Genomic DNA, 21,417 nt, shown 5'->3' on the forward strand with positions numbered 1-21,417 from the left:
CAACAGCAGTTAAACCTGAAGAGAGCAACCTGTACAAGTAAATATATTGTTGTGTTAATTTAATAGCAAAAGGTCGGAGAACTCTGAACAGAGCAATCTTTTTGCAAACAGGAAAAGGTTTTGTCCGCCGGTCTGGCTACAATGTCAATCATTAAATTGGGTCAGGCTAAACTTCTCTCTTGCTTTCTGTTTTTACCATCCAACGTCCATCCATCCATTATCTGCACTGCTTATCCTCAGTAGGGTCGTGGGGGTGCTGGGGCCCATTCCACCTTTCTTTGGGCAGTGGGCACCCTGAACTGGTTGCCAGCCAGTCACAGGGCAACCATTCAACATCATTGTTCTTCATTTTTTTCTGTTTATACAGTTTTGTTTCACTTGGATTTCATTACATAAGATAGGCTTTACGTGTCGCATATCCGCGTAGCCCGGGGCCATCCGGGTCACGCCACCCCCTCTTGTGCTCGGCATCTGGGATTTCTTCAGCTTCAGACGAAGAGTAACTGGCATGTGGAAGGGGCTGGGCTTGGCTTGGCTCTACTCCCATCCCCTCCACCAGAATACTCACAAATAAAACAGGATATTTAAATTCCAGGAGCTGGCTAATATAGCCAGTTCTATCATGATTGACACTGCCATAGTGGTAATAAAGAAGTGAATCGAGCAAAATCAAGAGTGATTTCTAAGATTGGGCATCAATACTCCTAGGGGAGCGGCTGTCTCTCTAGCCCGCACATCCTTAATTATAAACACAAAAAAGCGGAGACGACCACCTCTGAAATTCTCCTCCTTCATTAAACAGAGCAGTTACACATTCATTATTGTGCAGATCCTGCCTTTCATTTGAAATTTAGATTGGCCGGTCACTTCAAAAGGAATGCGAGCGGACTTGGTCCAAGTGCGCCGACTCGACTTTGTTGGCTGCCGCTAGTTAGCATTTTGCGTCGGGGATGGAATACGTACAATGTTTAAAGAGCCATTATGCGGCACAACCACGCCATTGTTTGGTGATATTAGGCTGAATTAGTGAGAGCTTTGATCAAGAGCTTTCCTGCTAAGCACGTCCAAATATAGATCAACGCATTCTGTAAACAATAAGAGCTCAATCTTGTCTGAAAAGTAGACTTGATCCCTGCTGGATGCAACCTCCAAAGGAATAAATATTATCTGGTTATATTTATTTACAGTTTTTGCTCGACACTAATGAAGTGTGTCTAATGTCAAAGTTTGCGATAATAGATATGTGGCTTTCTTTCATTATAAACTGCAAGGTTCTTCATCACCGACACAAAGCTATTAACACTTGTCAAAGAGAACCTGAGCATTAAATAGATTTGCCGTGTCGCTCATTACAATTTGTTTTAGCTAATGCTCTCTGTGAGTTTTTACTTTTTGTTGATAAATGAAAATCACACACACTCTTCTTACAAATCTGGGTGCATTATGTAAACTAAAAACAAATGCTCCTGTAAGGAAAAGTCCAATACAAAAAAACCCCAAAACCAAATAATACATTGTTAGCAGTAAGTGTTGAGGGGACCTACACATATATTGTGATCAGCATTATCACTTCAGATATTAAACCAATGCTCAGGTAGTGGCAGAAAAAGCCAACTGTTTTATTGTAATATGGCCAAGGAAAAGAGATTTGTTGTAAAATACGATAGCTAAGCAAGTATTGATAAGGTATCATTATCAGACCAATCACAATTCCCGTTTCACGGATCCCTTAACCGCATGGGTTATCAAGGCACCAATGAGGACGCCACTCTGGACAGCCTTCTCCACTGTTAACGTCCCTGGCTTGTTCTTGAGTCATGGCAAAGTGTTTTCTTTTTCGGTCTTCCTCTCCTCCTGACCCCATCGGCTGTGCACTGGAGAATTATCTTCTTCAGTCCTGATGATCTTTTGACCTGATCATACCACTCTAGTTTCTGTCTGATCACAGTTAACAACAGTTCTTCATATGGTCTAATGTGCCCTCTGATGGTGTTGCGAACCATTTTGTTTGAGACATGGGCTAAGTAGCTGATGCCTAGAAGTTTCCTTTCTCCTTGGCTTGGATTTTCTTTTCCAGTTTTGCTGTGAGAGTCCATGTCTCGCAAGTATAGAGGAAGATGGAAGTAACCAGCGACTGCATGAGTCTGATCTTTGATTTCACTGCTATGTTCTTGTCCCTCCAGATGGGTTTAAGTCTGGCAAGTGCGGCTGTGGTTTGAGCTATCCTGGCCATGATTTATGGTTCTGACCCCGCTTCTGATATAACAACCCCAAGATATTTAAATTTTGGTGACAGGTTCTAGCTCTCTGTGGTTGCTGATGATGTTTCTGGTGATACCTTGAGAATGGTTGGTCATTACTTTAGTTTTTTTCTCTGCTGTTTTCTATTCCATACAGGGTTGATGCTTTGTCCAGGCAAAAGAACAGATCCCCGAGTTCCTGGTAGTATAACAATCTGGAAATATCATCAGCCAAACGGAGGTTGGTGATGTCGTGTCCCCCAATATTGATTGTACTTTCATGTTGCACCAGGGCTTTGGACATGATCCTCTCCAGGAAGATGTTGAATAAAGTCGTAGGGAGAATACAGCCTTGTCTCACACTGATTGTGGTTTAAAACCACCCTCCAATGGTACCATTGAGCAGTACCACACTGTTGGCATTGCCATACAGTTGTTCAATGGTCTGAACTACTTTCCGGCCCATGTTGAACTTCTGCATGGTGGTCCTTTAAGCGGTTTGCCATACGTTGTCAAACGCCTTCTTAAAATCAACATAAATGTGATAGAGGTTTCTCTGGTGTTGTTGAAACTTCTTACATAGGATGTGCTGCTCTGTGCTGCTCCTTCCCTCCCTGAAACATGCCTGTTTTTTTGGCAAGGCTTGTGGTTTCAGTCTGGTCAGTGGGATCTTTAGCGTAACTTTACTTGCATGGCGGATTAAACTGATGGTTGTGCAGTTGGCGCATAGTTGAAGGTTTCCTTTCTTTGGTAGCATAATTACTAGCGATTTTGTCCATCGCAGATGGCCATTGTCCTGTATGCAAGATCTTTCAGCAATTCTTGGTCAAAATGTCTATAGTTGGCTCACCACCATTTTTTATGACTTCTGATGGGATGTTGTTCATTCCTGGAGCATTTCCGTTCTTAAGTCAGTTAATTGCTGACTAGACATCTTCTCTAAGGATAGGGAAGTCGTCACTTTCCCCTAGGCCGGAATTCTTAAAGACCTCAGGGTCTCCCTGTGTCGGGTGGTGGTAGAGTTTGGGGAAGTATTCTGTCCATCTATTCATGATCTCCTTTTCTTCAGTTAGGTTATACCCAGCTTCATCCTGAACGCCTCTGACTTTTAAACCAAATAATGCGTCAACATTAGTGAAGCCCGTAGATCTACTGTTCCAATTGAGTGATTTGGCATCACTCAATTTTGCTACTTTCAATCAGGCTACATCACAATAAATCGTGACACTCGGAAAACAAATGCATGCATGATCAACATGTAACTGCTGCAATTACAGGATATCTACTTACCCAAAATTTTATAAGGAAGAAGGAGTTCTGCGCCCCCTTCCCATACAACTCCTTGAGACCTCCCTTTTTTTCAGGAAATTTGTCATAAATCTGGCGAATGTCCACTGACTCCAGCAGGGCGTCGCTGTAAGAATGATTTGTCTGGCCAATGTGCACAAAGAGGTGCTTGTTGTACTGGAAGGACAAGCAAAAATGGACCAAGGTCAGAAATTGTAGTGAAGCTACCTTGCTTTCAATTGTTATCTATTCTGTTTGTACATATTGTAGGTGGTGAGCAAACATATAAGTTTTATCGGCACAAAGACAACATTACTGCAAATAATGATTGTTTTTTTTTTAAAAATCTCAAAATAAAACAAATAGTTGAGTTACAGTTGAGTAATCAATTTTTTATAAAAATAATTGCATATTTTACATCCACTGGAGCTTGGTTTTCCTGAAAAGGGGACTACCCTAATTTGTAGACACTGCCCAGAGTTGGTTATTTTATTTTAGTTTTTTAGTTTTTTTCTTGCTCACTTTGAACATACAGAAAAAACTTGAACTCATTCAACGTTTCTCTTAAATGGAAAGAGCCTGCGCCAGACAATTTTTAGAATTTTGACTCATTTAGGCCTACCGTTTTTTTTGGGTGTGTGTGTGTGTGTAAGGATGCATTTCAAGCAGAACTTTCACTTTGGTGCTTCTTTTTTGCATTTGTGATACCCACAGCATGTAAACCAAACTTTCTATAAACACAAGGGCACTTTGCTTGAAAAATCACATTTTATAGCAAGAACACTGACTGAATTGATGCATGAACTATGCACACCATTCTCACCACAATGCGTCAGGACGCCTATTCTCTACGTGGGGCCTCCCACACACTCTCAATTTGAGGGACAAAGGAAGCAAAACTAGGAAGTGGGGGCTCCCCCGATGTGTGGACAAAGATTTGATCAAAGCCACTTCAAGAAGGTTGAAAAACACTGCTGAATGGCATTGCATGAGTTAGTGTACTGAGAATGTGATATTATTTTCTGACAATAGAACATAAATGATATACCCAAACTAATTTAAAGATAAATATAGGTTTTACATGAGGAACAATATAATTTAAGGCAAAAAAGAAAACAAAAAAGACAAGATAGCTCAGGAGGTAGAGCGCTCGTCTTGGGATCAAGGGATCCCAGTTCGAATCCCGGCTTGTCCGTGTTACATGTCGAAGTGTCCTTGGGTAAGACACTGAACCCCTAATACCCCCAATAAGCAGGTTAGCGTCTTACATGGCTACAATACAAGACCGCTATTGGGAAATGTGAAGCACACTGTAAAGCGCTTTGGGAAGTAATTGACTTGAAAAGCGCTATATAAATGCAGATCATTTCATAATAGCCGGATCCTAAACACAAATAAATGACTCACAAATTGAACTACCCAACATTAATATTTGAGATGGTAACCAAACCCTTTTACCGGCTTGCAATACATAAAACACTAAAAACAACAAAATGCAAACACTGCTCTTTTGAAATATGTGACCGCAAGGTTTGGGCAGACGGATGCTGCTAAAAGGAAAACTCCCTCCTCGTTGTGTCCCCTTTTTCCTGTCACCAGCTGACTTTCTTGAGGGATCAGAAAAGTGATATTTTGTATTCTTTATTTAACGTTCTTACCAAGTCTGGGTCTCTCTGTTGCTCCAGGAAGGCAGAAAACTCCACCAGTCGCAGTTTGGTGGTACCAATAGATCGGCCCTGCCATGCTGGTGCTGTCGGAGCAGAAATGGCTGTGGGCTCATAGCCTGCAGTGACAACACAACAGAATATGTTGAGTTCATGTTGCAGTTAGTGACAAAGATTGAATTAAAAAATGACTTGAAACTTAACTAAAATAAAAGTCACTGCATACAGAAGACATACAGTAGAATAGTTACAGAATTATGAACAAGATTTGTTAAAAAAAGAAAAATAAGAACTGAGTGGACATCATTAGGCATGTATGTGTTTGCGGTTCCCATTTCAAAACTGGTCAGTTTCCTGGTTTGGATTTGTTTGAATGCAGAATGTCTTAGTAAGTGTGAATACAATAAGTGCCGGAAAATGCTAAGTGTTCGCAACCGATGCCTACTGTAAAATGTAAGTTTGCTACTACTGGTGCTTGCTAGTAGATCTTTTACAATAGTATTGATAACGATAATGATAACATTAGTATTTGTTCTCCCACCAACAGTAACAATGTATTTAATTTAGCTGCAAGCCAAAAAAAACACAATTCTTCTAAGTTTAACTTATATGTGAACTAAGCTAATGTAAATATGAACTGGTCCTCTGAGCCCCTTTTTTTGTCCACTTAACTTGCTAACATAAAAAAGCATTTTACTCTAACCCGATATGGACAGCCGTTGTATATGAGGCAAACAAGTCTCACACAAATGCTCCACAAAGTGGCTTGCACAATCTATGTGTAGAGCTGATTAAAGCACGTTTTTTTTTGGTATTGACTTTGATCACTAAAGTAAATTCGCTATATTGCTGCCTGCACATACTTTGTGCTTATCTAAGCTGTTACTATCTACAATCGGGTGGTATGAACTGACATGAGTTCCACCGTTTTGCCTCAACAATGCACGAGAAGCTTGGCTACATCACACTACAAACACAATAAGGGGTCTATTCCTGTGTTTTTACTAATTGGGTCAGATAGTGGGATTGATAAATAGCACAATATGAGATGAACTTAATATAGTGTACCACCTTAGTAACCACAACATTCCACCAAGCCTGTTATGTAAGTGATCCTCACTTGAAATGGCAGTTGCGACTGCAGGCTGGATGGGGTAGGCTTGCTGGCTGAAGGGTTTGATGCTGCAAGAAGCCAGAAAACAAATACGAATATGTCAAGATTATGATGTTGCTGCAAAAAAATAGATTCTTGACCCAGTGGCAGAAAATTGTGCACATCTTCGGAAGCATTTTTAACAGATATTCTAAGTTGTTTCTCATGTTCAACAGGAAAAATCCTCTGCTACAGTAGGAAATACATGTATTTTATAATTTAAAAAAACAAAAACAACAGACAATTTAGTTTATTATACTAAAAAAATAAATCTACAAATCTTAGAATAAGAATAGTAGAAAAAAATAAGTGTGTATTCATAATTGATGGGCTGAAAAAAATCTGGGCTAGCCATCAGCTAAAGAAAGAAGAACCAACAAGCTTTATACTCCTTTTGAAAATGTAAACGGAGCTGGCGTTATAACATCAACAGATAGTTATTTTCTTTCTTCAACTTTTTTTCATATTTTGTGATTAAAGTTTAAAAACTTCAATGTAATACCACTTTCATGTTTTTTGCTTGCAACAAAAAAAAAATAAAAGTGACCAAACTAATATTTATTTAGTCGTTCAATTTAAACTTTGAACTTGGCCCAATAAAAATGCTGCTGCTGCTTGATTTAACATTTTTAGGATACGATTGTAAAGAGACTTGTTAGCAGCAGTTTTTGGGATACGTTGCCTACTTCCCTAATATTTATTAAGGACTTTTGTCTGTGTCCGTTTTTTCTGGTGAAAATTGTGGATTGGTCTCTCTTTAAGAAAAAGGTACCAGCGTTGTCTTTTCCACACATACCTGCGGGTAGTTTCTTCAAAGTAAAATATGAGCAAAGAAACTCACTCTTGTGACGATCCTGGCTGACTCGTTGATATCATCCCTTGCCATAACTAAAGAATAAGATACAATCAAAGTTAAAATATTAATAGACAACAAGCGACAAAGGACAGCCATTTGTGATCTGCTTTTGTGGCGAGATGAAAAAGGCTGTGTGTTCTGGGAAAGAAGTTATCTCTACTAGCACTCCTTCTGATCATGAGCTTATCTGATTGGGGCGGTTGAGCAGAGCCTGGTGTGTAATGTGATTTGGCCCTGGCGCGAGCCTCATGGCTGCCCTGCGTGAAGCTTAAAAGGTCTGATCAATAGTGGGTTGTCTAGGTGCTTGGCCCTCACCCCTGCTCCAGGGAACGCTGGATGCGGGATGCCGGGCAGTCCCAGTTTGTTGTGAATAGCTGTGGCAGAGACGATCTGAGCCGACGACATGGAGGCCATGCTCTGGAGGGCTTTGTCCTTCACGGCCTGGTCCTTTAATATCCCAAACAAAAAGGCTTAGTGCTCGCACAGATAGATAGGGGCGACAGAGGGAGAAAAGCATGTCAGAGTTGGGGAGGTGTGGGGGGGAATAACCTATAGTGCATGCGCTGCAAAGGTAGCAACAACCTGAACCTAGTAAAAACACTGAAAGCACTAGTGACCTCTCAAACAACACAAGCGTGTTAAAAGAAGATTCAACAGCGTGGCTTTTTGAGTGGGAGCGATTTTTCGTTTTTGATGGAGAGCAGCCAACGTTGAACACCTATTCACACTAATAAGTGGCGGTATGCACTTGAGCAAAACTTTGCTTGTTGACTATTTAAAAAAGCATCCAGCAGTAGCACTTTTCTCAAGGCTTCAACAACCTCCACGTTGAAAACCTCGAAACATTACAAACAGTTTTGTTGAGTAAAACTGAAGGACGTAGATTCCGCTTTGATAGAATCTCTTTTAATCCCCTGATTAAATGTAATTAAATTGATGTGCAAATTGAAACACAAAATCACAGCGACAGCTTGAAATACTGCCTCTAAACTTGGCTTTAATGAAAATGGCCATACAGGGAGTTATTCAAATTTAAGATTTTGAATTAATTCTTTTGAATAGCAGGAGCATGTACGGTGATGCAGAAAATTTGCCGACACAGTTGAAGCCAAAAAAGTAAGCATGCCGACAGCAGACAAAAGTGTGGCAACAAGCAGCAGAACAAGCACACAGAGACCAAAGCGCCGTGAACCCAACGAATGTGGAAAAATCACAGAAGTAAAACTAGCTGTGGTGGAAAATGACCCAACTAAAATGAAAAACAGAAAAAAGAAAAAGCAGCACATATGCTTACTTACCATACTTGTAACCTAAATACAAACATATAAGGTCACATTGTAGAATCCAAAAGAAGCAGAGGGTAAAAAGAAAAATTGTAAATAATGAAATGAATAAATAAACAAAAACATAATTATTACTTTCGCACAGATAATTATTCAAGTCATAATTAATGAGGGGCTTGTTTTGAAAAATTTGCATTTTTTCTTTGCAGTTACATTTTTAATTTTGTAGTTCTACTTTTAGGTCTAATTTAGAAAGCCTGATAACTTTACACTTGTCCTGTACATGAAATTGTTGATGTTTTTTTTTTTTTTTTATAGAGGCAAAATAGTATATCAGTGATTTTCAACCACTGTGCCGCGACACACTAGTGTGCCGTGAGAGATCGTCAGGTGTGCCGTGAGAAATAATCCAATGTCACTCTTTAAAATTTATTAAAACATTTATGAATCACTTTCTGCTAATATTATGTAATTGTCAAGTGTATGTGCTGCAATAACCTGGGGTAATATAAATTATTTTGTAATTAAACATACTGTTCAGTGTCATTTTATGTGATTACTTTAAAAAATGCGCTGTCTCCCAACCAATGCCAAGACCAAACCTACACCCTGTAGTATGTATACAGTAATCCCTCGCCGTATTGCGGTTTACATATCACAATTTCATTTTTTTGCAGATTTTGCATCATGTATTTTGTTCTGCATTCTGATTGGCTAAAGAAAGAGGCTTTCTATCGCCAACACCACTCCACCATACAAACTTGCTCTGGAGCCACAAGTGGGTCTTTGTCGCTGCCTAGTGGATCCTTGACACATTTTCAAAAATGTTTAATAATGGAAAAATATATGGTTTCCATGGGACAGAATCATAAGATAAATGCAACTTTCCATAACATCCACATGATCGTGGGAAAGTATCATATGAATGAAAGTGGATTGGGTCCTTAATCCAAGGTTGTGCAATAAAACAGCAATACTATTTCTAAAATTAGAATTTCACATTACAGAAGTTATTTGTAAAACAAAACGTTCATCAAGTACAGTACAGTACTTTGATTTGTTAAAAAATACATGAGTCTGTAAATTGGGTTTGTTCTGGAGTAATAAATAATTAAATAACTAAGGCAATTTTGTTGAGTATATTTTTCTTACTTTTTTTAAGAAACAAGATAAAATACCTGGAAAAATAGAACAAATATACTTAAAATGAGCAGCTTTTTCCTCAATGGGATAAGAATATATTTTTGTACTGTGGTAAGCAGTGTTCCCTCTAAACTGCGCGCGTGCGCAATTGCGCACTGCTCGCACATTCTCAGCGCACAAGAAAATCTAGCCAGCGCACAAAAATGAGGGCTCAAAATTACCAATTAAGAAGCGATTTAAGTCAAAGTTACAGCGCATGAAGGTAAAAACACACGGGTTCCCCTGATGTTGTGTCCTAAATGCGGTATTTTTAAGTCGAGTCGAAGTAAAAAGAAGTTTAGTAAAGTTAGTACAGTTTTTCGAGAACCGGCTTCTTCGGCTCGGCTCACTAAAAGGAACCGGCTCTTTCGGGTCCTAAACGGCTCTTCAGGTTGTTTTTGCTTCTTTAATCCCAACATGACCAAATATTATGCACAAAATGACTTGAAAGAAGGGGGGAATTGAACAAAAAAGAAAAAATACCAAAATGAAACAGTAGTGAAAAGCTGAGAAAAAAAACAAACAAAAGGAAGAGAAAAAAAGAAGGAAAAATTTAGAAAAAAACAGAAAAAAAGAAAAGAAAGAAATGTAGGAAAAAAGTAAATAGAGAACAAAAAGAAAAAAAGTAAAAGCTCGGAAAAAATAAACACAATGAGATTTTTTTAAAGGAGTTTAAAAAGAAGTAGAAAAAACAAGGAAAAAAAGAAGAAAAAGTTTGTGTTGTATTCAAATAATTTCCAATTATATCAAGTGAATCTTGTTGCCAACATTGTACTTCCACTAAAAATGTGATTAAGTACAGTTCTGTATCTTACAACCGACTAAATAAGCCCCCAAAAATGTTAATATTATGCGACAAAATATATCAGTAAATAAAAAGAAATGGATATCTTGTGAAAGAATTGTAAGAACAAACGACATTTGTAGGCCGTACAACCTTTGCAATAGTACATGAGTCAATTGATTCAAAAGAGAAAAATAATTTTGCATTGCCGGAAACTCTTGGACATGTTTGATGATTAATTATCTTGCCGCACTTGGGATTATGGTTGCTCACAGTTGTTTCAAGTGTTGCTCGCCGACTTTGTGTGAACGCTCAGACCCGTGGAAAGTTAGAGGGAACATTGGTGGTAAGGCTAATGAAATCCAAGAAAAAGTAATTTGAAGATTTTTGTTGTGATTAATGAGCTTCAGCTTCTTTGAGAGTGCCTTTTCTCACCTTTCACTGCTTGAAACAAAGACAACAGAAGCATAATGCCTAATTTGACCGAGGTGCCATGGACATGAGAAGAAACAGCAGGTTTTCAGAGATGACCACCCCCCTCCCACTGCCTGCAAAAAGGAGGAAGGGCACACTTGTACATCTCTTTGCTACTGGAGTCTAATTTGCTTTAAATGAGAAAAGACAGGCATTCATACAAAAGCCGTCTGTTTTTCCTCACAGTGCTGCCTGCGCCTCTGAAAGAGCAGCCATTCATGTGGCTGCCTCACTCTCTGTGGCTCTTTACACATACACACCACAGATTAATGAGGCGTTATTACTGGGTATGGAATACTAAGAGTGAAACAACAAAGTGTGAAAGTTACCATGTTTGTAAGTACAGCAATCCCCCGTTTTTTACAGCGGTTGCATTCCAGCAATAGTCAAAAACCGCGAAGTGGAAACATTTTTTTATCTATTTGTTTGTTTATTAATTTATTGCCCAAGAAAAAAAAGTTGTTTAACAAATAGAATTACTGTACTTTTTTTTGTTTGTTTTTACAAATGGGGGAAGGAAAAACAATTGAGAAACACTACTTTACATGATACAGTAGTTTGATGCCATTATTATGTGGACATGATGAAACACTGTATTTACCTTCCAGTCAGCAACCCAAAGACCCACATGAGGGTACATCGCAAGTTTGGCGGGTTAGGAAGTTCAACTTTGTTGGTGATAGAAAGCAACTTCCTCTAACCTTTGCTGCTTTTGTGGATCCAGAGTGTTTTGTTGACATGATGGTTTATTAAAAAAAAGCTTTAGAGTGAAAATGATTTGCCCATAGACAATGTAGTTTAGTCAAGCTTTTTCACATATGTGTGCAACTCAGACCGCAACATCAATGATGCACAGGTGGACTAGCAGAAAAGGGGCATGGTGACTGTTTAGCCAAAAGGAATACAGACCACAATGCTAGATGAAAATCTGCAAAATAGCGAACTGTAACAAGTGAACTGCAATAAAACAAGGCATTAAAAAGCAAAAAAAAGATTTTGATCTTCTTTCCGTCAATAATGAGTTTTAGTTTAATTTGCTTCATTAATTTACTTCATAAGTGATTTTTAAAGGAATGGGGACACCCAAGAAAAAAAGAAAGGGCAGGCGACACAACGGGAAAACATTGTTGAATTATCAACCGATAGATGGTATAGATGGGAAAACGAATAGCAGCGCTAAATTGCCTGCTTGCCGACTATTCTGTGCTCTGAGTGTAAGCCGTTGAGGACAATTAAGTAAAACTGTGTAATAAGAAGTGCAGTAGTCGTGTTTATTTACACACAAATCCCTAGCCTGACATGCACCTGTGGAGTAGGGGTTAGGCAGATCGATCCAAATACCGATAGTATCGATACTAAACAGGTACTTTGATCAATTTAACACTATTGTCCTGGGGTTAGTACTTCTCGCCTCCACATATAAAAATCCCAGTACTGCCTGTAGAGAACGCGCCTCAGCACTTGCGCCCTCAGCTAATCACAAAACAGCCAATGCCAGCATGCTTCTGAATCCTGTCTGGCGTAAAAATATCAACTAATTTGGCTTTGAAAATTCATTAATTCGTTGATTAATCAATGTATTACTATCTAGAAAATATATATTTCAGTAAAATAATGTTCATCCTCCTAAAAAAAGAAACATATTTTGGAAATAAATGCTTTTCACATGACAAAAACTATTTGCTGATATTCTTAAAGGTGATATCTGGAATTTGACAATGTTCTACTTGCTGATGCCATCTTCTGGTTTAAACCATCATTGCAGCCTCTGTCAGGCATCTTGTGTGGTACATACATTTTTTGGACACATTTGAATAACCTCTTCTTTGTGCATATTTTTTGGTGGGGTTTGTGTTGGCATTTTGACTGTACTTGAAACAGGCCTTTTCTTACTTTCACCGTCTTCATGCAACAATAACAACTGCGAGCACAAGCATTAAGTACCCCCCTTCCTGCTGCCTAACGTGTTGCGAGTCCTGAACAGCTCCGATAAAGTAAGAAAAAAGTAGATAGGAGAGGTGTGAAATACATATATAATGGCTCTTAGAAAATTGCTAACACATACTAGAAAATATTCTACTTTAAACTTTTTAAGGACACCTCAAACGACGCGCCCTAACTTTGAGTGTTTCAACTCCAACTATTTTTAAAAATAGATTCATAATAAGTAGGTAATGGCAAGTTATCAAAATGATTTGGGGATCAATTTGTTACAAAAAGGTATTACAAAAATAAAAGGTTGGGTTTTTTTCAACTGTTATCATGACACAAATAAGCAAATAGTTGAAACACAGTGTATGAAGCTTGAAAGGTGAAAAGGTGTCGGAGACAGACAGCACCAATCCAACAAAAGATTTGGGTTAGGGTGCAGCATCGGGTATTAGTGGACCCCACGGAATAAGCGAGCCTAGTTCAGACGCTTGGCAACAAACAAGGCCAAAAGTAGAAAAGCGCATACCTTTAGCTTGGAATGAAACTCCCGAGATTTCCTTCTGGCTAGAACCTGAATGTGACTAGACACCTGCGGGGAAGGGGAGGGGAGGAAAACAAAGGAAGAGCCTGTAACCATAGCAATGAAAAGCCCCCTGTAACTGGGCAAAGCCAGACGTACCTTAATGGCAGCTTGGATTTCTCGAACTTTCTTTCTTGCTAAGACCTGTATGTGACTAGACACCTCCATTCAAAAGAGAAAAGGGGAAAATAAACAAAACGAGAACACACATGTCTTTGTCAGGGAGACAAGGTGCAGGTCAGTGGCATCTCCACACGGCACACTGTGCTAGCATCCAATAAAGCATGATCCTGTGAGTTGCCGTCACTTAAGTGAGCTGATTAAGGAGGATGCAGGCCTCTTTAGAACACATTAAGAGCACACAGATGTGAGCCACTGTGTACTGAATGCCAATTGCTTAGTATTGTATCCTTATGGGAACTACACCGGGCATTTCACCGGCCAAGTTTACTTCCTGGGCATAACATGGCGGACTGATGTGTTCATATAATCAGATTTAATGCTATTAAAGTAGCAGGTGTATGTTAAATATTTCCATCAATGAAAATGGTTGCCTGTTTGGGTTTACACAACAGGAAAATCTGGAAGAGGCCTCATTTATTAGACGCACGGCAGACAATAAAGGATATAAAATTGTTGATTATGATTTCGGAAAGAAGCGGTATTTTGTTACCGGGCTTCCTTTTTAAAACCCAAATCTCGTTTGAAAACATTTAAAGCCCCAGTGTGTAATATTTTACCACTAGATGGCACTGCATAGTCTAGTGCAAACAAAAAACTGTGAATAGAAGACCACAGCAAAGCAGCAAGTTGGCAGACAAACATGGCGGTGACTTTCGGTAGGGATTCCAAAGTGTAAAAGAAATACAAATTTCTCAACAATATTTTTTATAAAAATTAACAGTGGTATGATAGTATTTTTGCCTGGTATTTAAATCAATTGTTTTTTTTTTTATACTGAATGAAAGTTTCTTGTACCACTAGGAGGCACTAAACATTACACACTGTTGATTTAAGCGTGGAGGTGGGAATGGTAAATTTATAAATTCTTTGCCATACTCATGTCATTGTCTGTGTAGTGACTTACCGGTGACTTGAATTACAAACATTGGATAGAAGCACTAAACACAATTCAGACTTAGAAGTCATTTGGAAGCTGGTTGTTTTAAAAACTCCCAGTTTAACTTTACTTTAGTGCAAAGTTCCGGATAAAAAAAAGCAATGATAAAAAGTAGTAGATGTTACATAAAAGTCTGTTAGAAAAAAAAGAAGATAAAGGTGCTGTCCAGGATCTCACAGTTTGTTACTCTCTGCCGTCATCTTAAAGTCATCATTTCAGCTCATTCATCAAGTACATGCCTTTCTCCGATGCGCTCAAATATATATATGTATATATATATATTTTTTTTTAATCTTTTTAAGGGTTTGGGTTGTCGTAGGGAGTGTGTTTGAAACAGGTTTTATCTTACTTTTACCATTTTCCTGCTACACTAACAAAAAACTGCAATGATGAGCATAAAGTCCCTCTCCATCACCATCCTTTTTATTGTGCTGTGTGTCCCAAAACTGGGTTGGAGCAGCCTTAATGTCATTTTCAGTCAACAGCCTGTGGCAAAATAGTTGCATCAAGGAAGGATTAAGAATTTTATGGCGTATTCCAAAAAGGCAATATAAATTAGAATAGTTTGATATATTCATAAAAAGTATTGATGAAAACTATATATTTGTATTATGCTTTAAATTATAATTTATTTAGGTAATTACTTATTACACTTTTATTGAAATAACTTGTATTGTGTACACATATTTATCCGTATCAAATGCACACAACAGTCAGACCATGATCTGGAGAAAAATAAATATTACATATAAATCACATCTGAATTACTGTAATTTGATTGAGGAAAAAATAAGGTGCAAAGAGTTTTGAATGATGGGCTGAACTCATAAGTCAAGGCTTTGTTGTAATGTAAAATATATAATTGCCAAAACAAATGAAAGACCTGGATTAATTCATTACTACAGTGCTCAACATAGAATAGTTCCCATAAAGGAGTGGTTTGATTTCATATAAAATGTATACTTGTATGAAATTTGGGGAGGCATAATGATCAAATTAATGTTATCAAATGTGAAAAGTCATGTTGAGAGCTGCACGGTATTTATTTGTAAATAATGCGCATTTTTTTCTACCTAAAAAGGATCTCAAAGTTTGGGTGCGCGTTATAAACAAGATTTTCGATATCACTGACCACAATTGAAAATCATTGGATGCACCCAATCCCAACCACAAGAGCACCAATGATATAAATGACATATGAAAATATATTTTATTTTATTTTATTGTCACCCTATTTATATTCATAGTACCAGAGACAAACGTTAGCGAAAACAAAAAGTCATCCTGCAATATGCAAATAAATGCAAAAAAAGCTCGACAAGGGAAACAACTCTTTGGTGTATCTGATGATGAATTAGACTGTGAAGGACATTAAATAAATACATTGTAAATGGTATATTGGTATTGTGTTCATAGTTTACGTTGTCAATGAATAATCTTAATCAGATTACATGTATTTAACAAAATTTGTCACTTAAAATGCTGAGTTTGAGCTGATAAAAAGGAAACAAATTTGTACATTTTTTTATCAAAAATTAGGTATGTACGCAATACACAAGTGTGCATTATAAACGAATAAATACAGTATTTATCTTCTCGCTCATGTCATGGTATACAAGCATAATGCACAAATGATACATAAAGTCAAATGTCCATACACATATTGACCATTCAGTCCAGTAACAAATATATTTTGTTTAGTGTATTAGAGATTGACTGTGATGAAAATGAGCACATTTTACAATTAAGACATTTGTCAAGTTTGGCAAATTGTAGTGAAAATGCATGTGTGCTTTATAGAGCTCCTATTTCAAGGTGAACGATCTATTTGGATAATTCTACAGAGAGGCTCTAATGTTTGGTTACCTTTAAATAAAGTGGGACAACCTGGCCCCTGTCAGTCTAAATTGTATGACTCCCATTTTCTACTATAAAATGTTATGTTGTTGTTATCTTTAGGCATCTGAGTGACCAGTAACAATACAATCCAAAATCACTTGATACCAGCAAATGCCTGTTCATGTAATATAAGGTTTGTTAAGGGCTCTGGGATTGTTTACATACAATAAAGTGGCCATTCAATGAACAACAGTGTTCCGAAACCAGGCCAGAATAAATAATTCCTCATTGTTTCCACTATTAGTGATCAAATTACTTGGAGGAAAAACAACAATTATGTAACCTTTTTGAAATGAAAAGTATGAATATTCATAAATATCTAAAAAGGATTAAAAAAATAACAAAATCCTCCATCATTTTAACCTTATCACACTTGGGAGCAATGACAAAAAGTCACTGTACAGACTTTGAATCCCAAAAGTGCAGAATCCTGCAAATTTAGACAGTATCCTTTCAACACACTTTTGTTTTAATACCAAGTTCAGCGAAAAATCGCTAAACAATTTTGCTGATTAGATTCTGCTTTGTTTTAAGAGGGAACTCTCTAAAATAAAGCTTGCAGCGCCGCAGTCCATCTTGGAGCAAATTTTTACGCATGTGGAATAGAGCTTCTTTTTTGGACATATCTTGTTGAGATTCTGCTAATGTGGCCCTCACGTCTTTATTGAATAGCAATTTGCTTTTTTTAATCACCTTTAAATTTGGCTTGCCCTTTATGGCCCTGAACTGTATATTTGCAATATTTTTGGTGGCATTGGTTCGTTTGTTCTTTCGAGGGATGCAAAGATAAAGAAAATGCTCTAATGCAGTGTTTCCCAACTGGAAGGTTGGGACCCACAAGTGGGCCACAGGCCTTTGCCAGAGCAAAAAACTTAATAACTGAGGGTCAATGACACTCCTTAACAGCAGATTATGCCCTGCAAATGAGAGTTGACACCTGCTATTTTACACCACAAAAAAAGATCACATGTTAAGCATTGCAAAATCCAGATACTGCACTCCTGTCTATTGCAGTTAATAAGGACCAAAACCCCCCCAAAACAACAGATAGCCCCCTTACCCCATTTTAACATGCGCTTTTGCTTGTAGCAATAGTTCACCTGGTATAAAAGATTGCGACCGCACAGGTGCTGTTCATTTTAGACGAAAAACATAAATAAGAGCTGCCATGCATGACACAGGTTTGCTCTCAGCACCCGCTCTCAGCAAGACTCAATTGGAGATAATGGATTGCGGCCACAACTGTTCATTTCCTTTTAGGTGGGCCAAAAGGGCACACTCCTCGACAAGAGTGCACTCTACCAGTCTTTGCTCACAGCAATATGCGATCGGGTATAATGGCTCGCAGTCTCATAAGTGCAGTTCACTTCTTGGACAAAACAGCCGAAGAACAGCAAATTATTTTATGCTATTTTAGTGCATTTCAAGTAGTTTGGATTTCATTTAAAATGCAGATAACCGAGCATTGAAGGGAATATTAATTGACAAGATCTAGGGCAAGTCTCAAGTCATTCCTTGATGACACACTTAATATCACCTGAAACACACCAAAGTGTAAAGGGAATAATATTACGTGAAGTTATTTGGGGATTGGCTGGTCTACTATTTCTGGTTTACACTCCCTTTCATTGGTTACATTTGAGAAGTGGAATTCTGTTCCAGCTTGTAATTAGGGTGGGATGGTGAGTCTGAGTCTGACCAGTCGAGGAACACTGCTCTAATGCACTGCTCTGTATTGATACCTGATCACCTACCTTATGGGCCAAGCAATTCAACCATTTGTGTGTGGAGACACGAGCAGTATAACAGCACCCCAGCTGACTGGCGAGCCAAAGCTACGTTAACAACTCCACCGTGTGTGCATAGCAGTGAGTCAGGTTTCTGTGATAGCTTGGGATATTAGATAATTAGCTGTTCGTATCCTGCATGTTTTTTTGTGTTTTTATGTAATATGCTTGAGATATATATCCTTGATTTTCTTTACAAAAACAATGAAAAAATTAGCTTACATTCATAGTACAAATATCCTGTCTGTTTGTTAGTCATTTTAACAGAAACAAATACATTCTATTTGAATTTAAAATTCCTGTTGCATAAAACTCGTTTTGTTTGTTTGGCTTGCCTTAGTAAATCCTCTGTTTTTGTCTAAAATCAAATTTTAAAACAACCAATCAAATTACAAAATGCAGAGCGTGGTACATAGCAGGATAACTGTACTTCTCAAATGATGATGTATATGCTTCAATTATGGAAAGCTTTTGGTATTTTTTAAATAAATAATGTATTAAAGTATTTTTAAAATAACAACAGCCATGTGAAATGGTATTATTACCATTGTTAGTACTTGGCACGGTTAGGTACTGTACTCGCGTAAGCTCTTTATAATGGTCTGAGAACGGTAGTATCGGTTCATCCCTAGTCAGTGGCAGATGTTAATGTAGTCCGTATTCCATCACTCTGGTTCAGAAATATCAGCTTATCTCTGGTCAGAGTTGTGCACTTGCCTGCAGAGGACAGGCTCAACTCCCAAACACACATAAAAGTATAACACTTTGAGAAAGTACGAAATTATTAAGGCACTGACTTTCCCCATTATTAAAGACTTGTACCACAGCGATGTGCATGACTTCTGTCATTTGGTTTACAAGGCCAAGGGATATTTCAGTAACTGTGGTTACCTTTTTTTGCATGACATCTCATTATTGCACACATATATTGCAGATGTATAACTGATTCTTTCTTCTAAATTAAAGGCTATTCTTTAAGGGTGGTCAGGAGTTAATGGATTTGTAAAAGGGAGTACAGACTGATATTTTCATCTCCAAATTCACTACAGCTAAGGCTCTTATGTGTTTGGATGTAGAACTAAAAGAGACAATTTTGGAGATGTCTAAATCCAGTGACATCTGCTCAGGCAACGTGGCCGTAACAGGGGATTAGTCCGCTGTGCAAAGGAGACAGTCCCTCTCTTCTTACCTGCTTGCGAGTCCTCGTCTTGCCAGTCCGAAGCTTGATATATCTGGCAATCAGCTCATTCCGTCCTGCAGGAACATGAAATGGAATTGGAATCTTGTGGGTCTAAGTGGTCCATCGCATTGGTATTTCAAAAAATGTTAACACAACCAAAGACATACAGTAGTTTTTCATTCTGTTACAGAGAAGAACATGGGTGCCATGTGTTTGGAACAGAGCAGGTATGGCTAGATCGTTAATTAAATGTGCATCATTGTACAGATTTCCAATTAACAATGGCTCCCATCATTCATGTTCTCTCGGCTGTGCTACAGTTGTTGTCACAATTCACATGACCTCTGCTTAGCCCTTTCATATGTTAATAACATGCCGCCAAACAAAACTATTAGACATATTTTAGGGAGAGGGGGCGGGGGGCTCTAATTATCTGTTCAGTTGTAGCTAAGCATTGCCAGGGTTTGATCTGCTGTTCTATGAAATGTACAGCCACCCTCTGCAATTCACTGAAACATTTTTGTACCTTCGCTTCATTATCACATATTGTTTTCTCACCAATACACCTGGACAAAAAATAAAAACCCAAATATTATAATGCATTATGATGTTATAACATGAAATAATGCATCTTCTGACAACTTTCTTCTAGAAAATTGAAATATAGTCAAAACAGACGCAATCCCATACAGATGCCTATTTGACACACTAAAGAACAGCTAGGAAGTGATGGAAATTTCGTCACAATGTTACGATCGGACCGGGATGCCTAATACTAAGGAACAGATGCTTCCAAAATTAACTGTACTGTAACATACAATTTGACATGATAAAGATTAAGTACATTTTTTAAGATAGCAAAATTCCATAAACTATGCAAGCAATCAGATCAAAAAGTTATCAAAACCAGTGCACCTAGATGAAACGCGGACAATAAAAAGTGAGAGACTATTTTTGAGGTTGGGGGTCAAGTACACCTCAAGTGTTCGCTGCCTCGTGCTGTCTCCCAGAATATATACATCAGGGGATAAGTAGTGCTACCTTGCCTATTCAATGTGTCTGTAAACTTTAGCAAATGGGTAAAAATTCCAAGATTTCACACACTGTGGAAATGTAACATGACAATACAGGCATTCATGCAACCAACCAATTCTCAGATCAAAGCACACAAATGGCCAGCTGAAAGCTTGCTTGCTTTTGAATAATTCATTCTTCTCACTAGACTGGGGAAAGGAGCCTGGTGGGAACTGTTTGAACAGCAAAGTAACAAAGGTTTGAAAATGTCTCAACATAATTCTGCCTTTGTGACCTGAGAATTATAAAGCGAATGACAGGTCTCAAAACAAATAGAAAAAGAAGGAAATGGGAAAGGGGGGAAGATTTACCTTCATGATAATATCCAGAGAACTAGCATACAACAGATATATATTTGAATGTGCATTATCGATTTAATGCCTGGTTGTTTTAGCCAAGTAATTCCAAAATTCCTTAAATGGCAAGAACAGAAACCAAAATGTCAAGAGAAGGCCTAAACGCCACCAGTGCATACTGAGCAGGGCATAACATTGTATGGTAAATTGTCCCGCCAAGATAATACATTGATCAATAATAATGACTACCAGACTTCCATGGGGAGGTTAAATGCCAAATAGGGCTGTAAATTCATTCCCTTGTTGCAGAAAGTTGATCAAATAGCAGTTCAGTTCTTTCCACTACAAACATTCATTCTTTGAAATCATGTATAGGGAAGCTCATTTAACAATGTATCTCCACTGTTGAGACACATTATAATGAAAACCCAACGCACAAACTGGATACAACTGGAAACAACAGTCAAGCACCCAGAGTGATTTGATTAGGTGAGCGGTAGTGGTGAGCAGATCTCACAAATAGCGCACTCCCCTCTTTCGCCCAGCGCCAGGTAAGGTTTTTTTCATGATTGAATAAATCATGCTACGAGATAAAATTCACTATTTTGACGCATTTAGGCAGGGAG

The 21,417-nt window shown here is 38.1% G+C and overlaps 1 protein-coding gene across 6 annotated transcripts in view; it reads right to left on the reverse strand.

The window, feature by feature from the left end:
- tead1b (TEA domain family member 1b) overlaps positions 1–21,417 on the reverse strand; it is a 59,537-nt gene that overhangs the window by 13,043 nt on the left and 25,077 nt on the right. The window contains exons 4-12 of one of the 6 annotated variants that reach the window (XM_088334442.1): positions 19,431–19,495; positions 13,535–13,597; positions 13,382–13,444; positions 8,499–8,510; positions 7,516–7,647; positions 7,186–7,232; positions 6,312–6,373; positions 5,186–5,310; positions 3,531–3,704 (exon numbers count right to left, since the gene is read on the reverse strand). In XM_088334442.1, coding sequence (XP_088190568.1) covers positions 3,531–3,704; positions 5,186–5,310; positions 6,312–6,373; positions 7,186–7,232; positions 7,516–7,647; positions 8,499–8,510; positions 13,382–13,444; positions 13,535–13,597; positions 19,431–19,495 — 743 coding nt within the window. Of the gene's footprint in view, positions 1–3,530; positions 3,705–5,185; positions 5,311–6,311; positions 6,374–7,185; positions 7,233–7,515; positions 7,648–8,498; positions 8,511–13,381; positions 13,598–19,430; positions 19,496–21,417 lie in introns of all 6 variants that reach the window. The other 5 variants (XM_088334444.1, XM_088334443.1, XM_088334440.1 and 2 more) reach the window with 5 other exon arrangements.

Source organism: Urocampus carinirostris, chromosome 4 (genome assembly GCF_059441175.1).
Source record: "Urocampus carinirostris isolate Australia breed hairy pipefish chromosome 4, RoL_Ucar_1.0, whole genome shotgun sequence".
Classification (NCBI taxonomy): Eukaryota; Metazoa; Chordata; class Actinopteri; order Syngnathiformes; family Syngnathidae; genus Urocampus; species Urocampus carinirostris.